Below are 9596 nucleotides of genomic sequence, written 5' to 3' on the forward strand. Positions count from 1 at the left end.
ATTAAACTTAACAGAATTATAAAAGAAAACAAATTAATTGGCAAAGACAATTCATGACAACACTACCAACCGCCAACAACACCAGATCTTGCAGCAATGTGATAGCAACAGCATCATCTCCAACAATACTAAGAAACCCGCAGCCGCTCACAAAACTTGCAATCCCTTAACCTGCAACCGCTCACAACACTTGCAATCACTTTTCAATGTTAAAATAAACAACCTACAGAAAACCTGCTAAACAAGCCCCAAAAGGAGCTGGCATTAAAACTTGTAAGGTGTTGCCATACGTGTCAGAGAGAGAGATCGAGAGATACTTGAAGAGAAAAAGAAAGGAAAAAGAGAAAAGAGAGAGAAAAGTTTTCACCACTCTTTGGATCCTTGGAGAAAAACGTTGACATCTTGGGGGTGGGGGGGGTTGCTCGATCAGTCTGTCAGCATCTCAGGAGTCCTCAGGTGGTGGGTGCCAGCACCCCTTCTCTTTGCTTATTCACCTCTTATAGACAGAGGCAACGCCTTGCTCGGCACGTATTTGCTACTTTGTTGTAAGAGCAAGACTGAGTCCATCCTTAGACTCAGCAGGGGTTTGCTGTCCATCCTTGATGGCCTTACTCAGCAGGGGTTTTGCCAGTCGCATTCCTGGCCATCTTCTTACCTACAGCTGGAATGTTTTGAGACACCACGAGTCATTGGAGACGGCCAATTTGCAGTCTCTGCAAAACTGCACGAATAGTTCTCCACAACAGCAATGCTTTGGGATCTCTTTGTACTTGCAGACAAGGAGGCTCCATACGTGACCTAAAAGCAAGTTTTAAGTCCTCCCCAAATCTTTGCCCTCCAGAAGCGGCAGCAGCAGCTCCTCCCTGCAGGAACGCTAACCAGCCTCAGAGCCCAGCAGGCAGCTGTTCCCTGGGGAGCAACACGCACCCGACAGCACCGACGCAGATGCAAGAAAGACACGGGGTTTTTCTGATTGCCTAGGACCTTGACAGCTAAAGCAAGCCTTGTCTGTAAGCACAGACAGCCCTGGTTTCTTTTGGTGCCCAGCAGAATTCCTCTTTCTTAGCTGCCATTGGTTCAGAGCGAGGAGGACACATTCCGGTAGCTTTCATCTTACAGGTCAAGCTGATCCGGTCGAATACATCACTTCTTAAAACAGGAGGATGAGGAGGCATCCCAGAGAGCTCAGGTACTACAGAAAACTACTTTTCTCCCATAACGGGCTCAAGGATGCCAAACTATGCACACCTTTCAGGCAAGCACACGCTTGGTGTTCACTCAGACACACACAGAGGGGCACAAAGGGGTGGGCAGCTGCGGGAAAGCCTCTCTGCAGGGCTGCCCGGGGGTGAACGCGTCCCTGCGCCTCGCCTCCAAGGCTCCCTTTCACATGTGCTCTGTCTCAAGACGGCAGGAGGGGGAAAAATTATCCCAAGGGAGTAGAGAGGAGAGTTTATACACTATTGCCCCCCTACCTAGCAAGATCTCCCTTCCTTCCCCTGCACAACGCTGTAAAACCTACAGTTACAGACACAGCCACAGGCACAAACACACACATTTAACCCCTCGGAGAGGGACCCAAAGCACTGTCGCACCCACAACAGAACATCGGAACCAGAGTAAAGACAGGCAGAGCCTGCAACAGCTCCTCCCTTCCGAGATGCTCGGTGGGTACAAACAGAAGTACTGCAAATACATTTCCACATTTTTGTTTCAAGCAGAAAACGAACATCTGGCTCAGCCCTGCTAACGTGTAAGGAATTATCCTGTGCTATCGAAGGCAGGAGTTCAAAGGCACAAAAAAATCCATCTTCAGCTTCATTAATTATAAAGCTGCCAGGGCCAGGCAATGATTCCAGGGGATGTTTGACACTGCAAAGGCAGAGAAGAACGCCGGAGAAACCCTGCAGCCCCAGATAAAAGCACCTCAGAAGTCTGTACTTGCTGTGACATCTCCCTCCAGGATAAACAAGTCTTTTTTCCTCCCCCTCATAAAAAATGCACATTCTTCAGCAGAGCCAAGACTCTAACACCAGGAGAACATCTCTGGAACAGACTTCCCCGTTATCTCGGGACTAGCAGCTCTCCCTCGGCAGGCCTTAGGATGGAGCAGGTTTTGTGATCCCTCTCCACCGAGCGGAGCAATCGCTTCACACTCGGAATTCGGATCGCTCCGTTTTGCAAACAGCTTGTTTCTCAGCGAAGGTGAATTAAATCTGTGTAGAACAAGTTTCTATCTCTGCCAAGTGCATCTCCGCGCTTCCATCTACTCACGCGCTGGCCTCCTGACCCAGGGGACAAACAGGGTCAGTGCACAGACAGCTGCTCTGCCATTCCCACGCTGGCTGGGAGAAAGGCAGACGCTCAAAAAGGAGCAGTGCGGTGAGAGCAGGAAACCGTTCAGCTCATGCCACTGCCTCGCTCACCCGCTGTCCTCCTCTCCTGCTGTCCCTGCACAGCAGCAACGCCAGCAGGCAGAGCCTGCAGCACGGTGTGTCTGCAGAGACAGGAGGTGGGACAGGCAGGGCACGGGCACCGGCACACAGAACTCCTTCAGCAGCTCCTCGGCTGCAAATTTTACTCTTTAGATCACTTTAGATCAAATTTTTACAACCTACTCCCTGAATGAAGCTGCTTAGTACAAGTATTGGAAATGGATAAATACTGTAGGGTTACAGATGCTAATTAAACAAAGAGATCATCTCCAGTTTTGCTCTTCACTCCTGCCAACACGAGGATTAGCTGCCAAACGCCTCCAAAGGACAGGGGCATGCAAGCAAACATCACCAATGAGGGAAAATGTCTTCTGAACTTCTGAAAACACTTAGTGCATCGTGTAACTCACTTAACAAATCTTCAGGAAATATAAATAGGTTTGCAAGATATAATTTAAAAAAAAACCATATAGCTGTCACCACTGAAGGACATGAGGAATCCGCAAGGGTTCTGGCATATCAGCCACTCCAGGGATCTATCAGTTCACGCAGGAAGGGGAAACAACAGTTTGTTCCATCTTGCTGCTCAGTTTTTGCCGAAATGCCCCATGCGCAACAAGTCTTACCTGGATCCTGAAGGTGGAAGTTCCACAGATGCCCACCTGTGGGCAGCTCGGAGGAGGAAACCAGGCCACTGCTGACTGCACCACCAGGCTTTGTCCCTGTCCAGCACCTCATCACAGACCGCACAAGGAGAATCCAGAATGGATTTGGAGGCTTTATCCCTGTTCAAAGAACTCCAGAAGCAAGCCAAAATAAAAGGACTTGTTGATTCAAACGCTTTCCAACTCTGGAATGCAGAATTGCTTGACCAAGCGCAGTCCCATTTCAGGGCATGACAAAAAGGCTGCAGTCTGTGCAGAGGCATCGCCTTTGTTGAGCTCATCTGCCTAGTGTGATGGTTAGGCTTTGCAGGCGGATGCTGCTTTTGAATTCCTGTTTCTTGACAGCCTGAAGCTGCTCTCGGACAAGGTGAAAGGGACAGGAGGCTTACAGACAGGGACAAGGGATGTCTCAGTACCTAGGCTTGCCTGGACAAAGGTTGTGAAGGCTCAGCCACAGGAAGAACTGCAGAATGCCCCTGAAAGAAAGACAAGTCCATAGGAAACAGGTTCTGTTCACTCATTAACAACTTACTTTCCTTGAGGAAGGACTGAATATATTCCTCAAAAGAGGTCACAGATATATTTTAGTGCAGCAGTTCAGCTTGACTGCACGGTGTCCGAGACTGCTGAGGTGCACACCAGGCTGACAGCAGCTTACACGGCGGCTGCAGTTATGTCTGCCGTACAGACAAGCCTCACTTGCTTGGGAGTTCTCCTCCCATTCAATCTCATTTCCAGTTCCAGCTGCTCTCCCTTCTTTTATTCTGATTGTGACCACAATCAGAATTCAGGCATTCATTCCTCAGCCATTCTGCAGAATTTCAAGCAATGTGCAAGGCAAGATAAAGAAGCCAGATACTATACAAATAGTGAAGGGCAGAAGTTGCAAGAACCAGGAAATATTAAGAAATTCCTCTAAGGGAAAATTAACTGGAGAAAATACAGATAGCCTAGAGGAAAGAGGAATTATATTCTTTGTTCCCTGAAGAACACAGCTACTCTGGGAGGGAAAGGATGGAAAAGGTGTTGATCAAAGTTCCGGATGAGAAAGCAAGATAAGCCACAGGAGATTTACTGTGTGTATGTGTACGAACAAGAAAAGAGGTGTTTTTCCATTCTGTTTTATTTCAATGCTTTTACATGTATAAAAAATATCTAAAATACTTTACATTAAAATTAGCAAATGGTCTGCTTCTAAAAATCACCATAATTTCTTTCTGAGTGCATAAAAACATACCTCTGCTGCAGCTTCCTGACCTACAGCAAGCTGACTAGAGTGTTTGTGGTGTAATACCCTCCATCAGATCACCCAGGTCAGAAAGGAGTTTCCTCTCCTCAACATCCATCCTGCCGATTCAGCTCAAAGCAGGAGATACGGCCTCTCACCCAAGCCCCAACGGCAGGTGGTTTGTAGGTACCTCTCTAGTCACAGTTTGGAACCACGCAAGTACACCAGCATTCAAATTCTGTAAGAAACATTACTCCTGGTGTCCAAACTGCCTCACTATCTTTTCACTCTCTTTTTTCAGTTCCTCGATGTGAGCATTTAGGCACTCCAGGATGTGCTGGGATCTCTTTTCTTCCTCTTCCAGGTATCTTGCAGCTATCGATTCAACTGAAGCTGTAGGCAGGGGACACTAAAAGGAAACAAAGGGATATCAGGTATTCTTTCATTCTGAGTTTCAGCCAGAAACACTACTGATCCGCAAACCACGCAACTAAATATGCTTCTGAAGGGCTCCTTCTGTCATTTCTATCTCACTGGGCAGACTAAGCACTCAGTTCTCATGCCTGTATTATAGGTAAATGTCCCTCCCAACAGTCTCCAACCAACAGTGAAAACCTCCCAAGCCTTTGCCAAAGCCGCAGGGAGTAAAACCAGCACCTCAGCACACACAACTCCTCCATTCCAGCAGTTCCCCTCTCTAAAGCACTGTTGGGCTAGAGCTGAAGAGAAACAAGCTCTCCCTGTGCATACAGAACTGTTGCACCCCACAGGTGGAACCCTGACCCCAGAGGTATCGATAGGAATTGACTGTTTACTTGGGGGAACTGGAGTTTCACTTCAATTACCAGCCCCTCCACTCAAAACGGTGAGAGGGAACAACATGGCATCACATGTGCAATCACAGCACGACTCCAGAGAAGCTCACTACAACATACCACGGGCTCTGTCTGGAGTGTATCAGTGCAGCCTCACATTTAAGGTCTACATCTTGCTCCTTGTCTTCATAAACATCTCAGTGAGCATTATCATCTCAGAATACGGGTTCCCGGGAAGAAAGAACTTCCAGACTGGACCGGCACTGGGAATATCTCTGCTTTCTTTTCTACACGGCCTCTGCTTCCCTGAAATAGTGGGTTCCTGCTACAATCCCCCCGGGGAAGTACAGACCAAACTCCCATCGCAGTTCACCGAACACCGCTTCAGTTCAGCTAGTAACGGTCAATGAACTATCCCAGATTCTTTCCTTTGCAGTCAAGAACTATTCCTGCTACTCACACCACTTACCACAAGGTCTTAACTTACAAAAATAACTTGTAAACTAGGCTTAATTTATGAGTTGATGAAGAGAAGCTTCCTGCACAAGGGCTGGCAGGTGAACTATAAAGTTACTAACGGGCTGTTTCCCATTACAGAAAACTTGCCTCAATGTCTTGGCAAGCGAATGTAACTGGTTACTGCCAGATCCTGGAGTCTCATGGTTTTCTGGTTTTCTATCAACAGCCAGGAACAAAGGGAAGCAGAAAAAAGGCTGCAGAAACAAGCAAATCTCTCCTATCCCACTGTTACTTACTGATGAGAATTCTCCTCTTTCAATGTTAAAGGAACTGATTTAAAGACCATGGGAGCCTGACCACGAGCCAGGGAGTCCTGGTCAGCACCAGGAGAAATGTTTGCATTTCCTTACAAACCTTATTTCTACCTCTCAGAGCAAAAAGCAGAACATTCTCTTCTACTAAACATCAAGCCCTAGAGCTTCTCAGCCCTTGAAGCGGAACTATTCGCAGTTCAGCTTCCACCCTGCAATCTGAAGAGTTTCCATTAGTTCCCAAAGTTTCCAACTTTTGTTTTCTGGACATGCCCACAAGCTACTTTACTCTTGAAACAATCAAGACCTATTCTGCAAAATAAACCTCATCAAAATCTACAAACCTGATAAGCTTCTGCTTAGCTGCGCATCAGCCTTAGAAACTCTTCTCTGGGCTCCCCAAAAAATAAAAGTAGCTGTTGTCACTGCTAACAACGTACAACCACAGGAGAAAATACTCTGAAGACTGCTAGTGGCAGCACATGTGGAGCAAGGATCAGCACCCAGGATCCTCCCCTCCCTGAACTACTACAGCCCTGCCTGACCCAGAGTGTGACAGTGACTCTCGGTGTCCCTCTGCCATTCCCCTCCCTGCTCAGGTCAGTCTACAGCCTGGGCACTGCAGCGGGTACTGGGATATATGGTGGAAAACACCAAAGGAAGAAGTGATTGCATCCAAGTTTCCTGGATCTTGGGTGAGTGCTCCAGCAGCTGAGCTGAGCTAAGAGGACAGAGAAAGTGTCAACAGTGCTCCCTACTAAAAAGTGTGATGAGCGACCGGGAAAAACAATAGCCTCCCCTTGTGCGGTGAAGCATACGTGGCTTTAAGCTCAGTGTGCTGACCACTGCAGTCCCACTCAGAGATGTCAAACTCACCCTGTGCATTACAGTGAGCGTAGATGTGCAGTGCCAGCCTCCAGATTCACCCAGAAACCATATGTTGAAATACTCTGCACTCTACATCCACTACAGACCCAAGTCATAAGCTGAAGCAAAGTTCTGACATGACAGAAGCAGGTCACCGTACACACTGGTGTACAGCACCAGTACGGACAGACCCGTGAGCTTCTGGACTTAGCTTAGCAGTTACACCAAACACAGCACCCTTCCCCAGAGAGTTCTAAAGAATAACCAGGTGGCCCCCACTGTCCAAGCATTAACCATCCAGCAGTGGTTTTTCCTCCCTGTTTCATGATTGACGAGTGCCTACAGAATCATACACACCGTGCAGCCAGACCATACATTCTGAAATCTGGCTCCTTTTGCCAGATGAGAACCCAGCTATGTCCTCAGCTGTTGAACAGCAACCAGCTTCTACACAACTGCTTACCAAAGGCACAGATTCTCTCTGATGATTTGAGATGGACTGCTCAGGTGCTTCATCTGCAAAATCTTTGTTTCCATCCAGCACATGGAGCAAAGAATCTGTTCCCAGCAAGTCACCCAAAGCAAGCGACTCCATGCAGTTCTTCCTGCTGGTCTGGGTGGGCAGCTCACCCATCTCAGGGGGCACAGTTCCTGCGTCAGCAGCCTCCCATCTCTGGGGCTCCCCTTGATGATGCTGAACAGTCCTGTCAGGCTTGGGATGGATCCTCTCTGCTTGTTCATCGTGTTTCTGGTGTGCTTCATGAGTCATCCTGCAAGGTAGGATTGAACACATAACTGTTTGACAGTTTGCCTCCTGGCAGCTGAACTTCAGCAAGAAGTTGCTCAGAGATAACAATTAACATACAGGTTACTAATAGCCATGGCAACCCAAACCAGCTCTTGTTTATATAGCACTTCCAGATGCATGCCCAGTCTCTAGAGGACTCTCTTCTCACTCTTCTGCTATCGTAGATACCAAAAACTACAGTAGCCTGCGCACCCTAGTACTGCAAAAGAAAGGAGCACAGCCGCCTGGGCAAAATGTAATCCCTCCACCGAAAAGAGCACATACTGCTTTTTAGCCAAAGAAAAAGGCAAAGGCAGTCAAGAGACAGTCAAATACTCACTGGCTTTGCAGAACGCAAACCAGCTGGGACTACAAACTATTGCGCTACTCGGAGCACAAAGGCAGATTCCAAAAGGCAGATCCAATGTGCTGGAGACAGACACTATCCATAAAGCACGTCATTAAAAACCCAGCCACTCCCATGCCTTCTGTTCTTCAGAATAAGGAGCAGCATCCTTGGGGTCACGCAGCACTCACCTGTACCGCACATCCCTGGGCTCAGGCTCTTCATCTGGCATCTGCTGAGCTGGGCCTTTGGCTTCATCCTGGCAGACCTGCCGAGGGAGCTCCAGTTTTGCTCTGGCCTCTGCTAGATCCTTCTGCAACTGCTGGTTCTCAGACTTTAACTTATTTAGTTCTACAGCATAGTCTTCACTGAGTGCTCTTAGGGTGACATCTTTTCCCTAACAGACAGAGAAGGGGGTCAGAGAAGGGCTGAAGCTGAAACTTCTGATTTGCAAGACACCACAGTCAAATCCAGAGCAAAGGCCGGCAAGTGATTCTTTAAGGCATATCCTCTAATCCCAATTTTGACTGGCAAACTTTTCAAGGCTTTTGCAAGACCAAATCAATTATATATTCCTTATTGTGTCTGCATCCAGACAAGTTGTGCCAATCTGCCTAGGAAAGGGAGTCTCTCCCATCACTGGGTGCTTTTGAAAACAGGAAAATACAGACAAAGAACAGTTCAGACCTATCTGCCTCTGGCCTTGGGATAATGAGGACTGCATGACCTCGAGGCTTATGGTAATAATTAGGAAAGTCTGTGCATATGCCTCCCAACCTGGGATGACCCACAGACCTTCAGAAACTTTCACTGGTAGAAGTGACTTATTTTTTTCTTTTTGCAACTCTGAACAACTTGCTTCTCCCTGTCTTCTCTCCTTATCAGGCCAGCTGGATATCATTTCCATTGATACTACTCCTGTGACATTCACACTTTCTTTTTGCCAATTCTACCAGACTTAGATGCTCAATTCATTCTCATCACCGCTGCATCTAAGGACTTTCCAAATGTGCATTAGAAGAATTGGCCAAGATCAGTAGCTCATGTGCCACGGGGCTGTGGGGTCTTTTGTTTGTGGTTTGGTTTGTTTTTTTTTTTTTTTTTAAAAAGGCAAATAACAGGTTTCTTGCTTTGCACTTTGCAAGTTTTTGGTAAGTCAGGCAGAAAAAAGCCAACCAGGCACTCCAAGCAGAAAGCAATGGGCCTCAGGTCATTTCAGCGCCAAATCAGCCCTCCAGAAAGCTTTGGTTTTTCTCCATCTCACCAGCTGCAAGCTTCTGTTCAACACTTTCCCAAGAACCTGGCACATTTGAGAATCACCTCAAACTAATATTAAGAGCTGAGCATTTCCTTCCCACGGGTCTGACAGGACAAAAGCTCTGATGATACATTCCCATTAAGTTTTCAGCTGCCTGAATGCAGTCCTTGCCCACTGCGAGGCACCCACTCTGGTTTGTGCAAAGTACAGGTTGCAAACTAGCTGCTTCTTCCTTCCTGCAAGCACTAAAATCAACCACTTCTAAGAAATTATTCCTGCAGTTTCCCCTTCCCCCCTCTGGATGAGGTGGTCTCACCTAGCCTCAAGAAGGACGCCTTGGTCAGAGCCCACCGAGTGCCCCCTGTGTCCAGCCCATACCCCCAGGCTGCGACCCGCTGGCGGGGTGCGAGGGACAGCCCTGCTGA

At 47.7% G+C, this 9596-nt stretch overlaps 1 protein-coding gene across 1 annotated transcript in view; it reads right to left on the reverse strand.

The window, feature by feature from the left end:
* Positions 1–4578: 4578 nt before the first annotated feature.
* Positions 4579–9596, reverse strand: part of CEP63 (centrosomal protein 63kDa) — a 20056-nt gene continuing 15038 nt past the window's right edge. Inside the window, exons 12-14 of the mRNA XM_010072636.1 lie at positions 8105–8310; positions 7244–7550; positions 4579–4737 (exon numbers count right to left, since the gene is read on the reverse strand). Of these exons, the coding sequence (XP_010070938.1) occupies positions 4579–4737; positions 7244–7550; positions 8105–8310 (672 nt within the window). The remainder of the gene's footprint in view (positions 4738–7243; positions 7551–8104; positions 8311–9596) is intronic.

This window comes from Pterocles gutturalis, unplaced genomic scaffold, assembly GCF_000699245.1.
Source record: "Pterocles gutturalis isolate BGI_N339 unplaced genomic scaffold, ASM69924v1 scaffold20817, whole genome shotgun sequence".
Taxonomy (NCBI): domain Eukaryota; kingdom Metazoa; phylum Chordata; class Aves; order Pterocliformes; family Pteroclidae; genus Pterocles; species Pterocles gutturalis.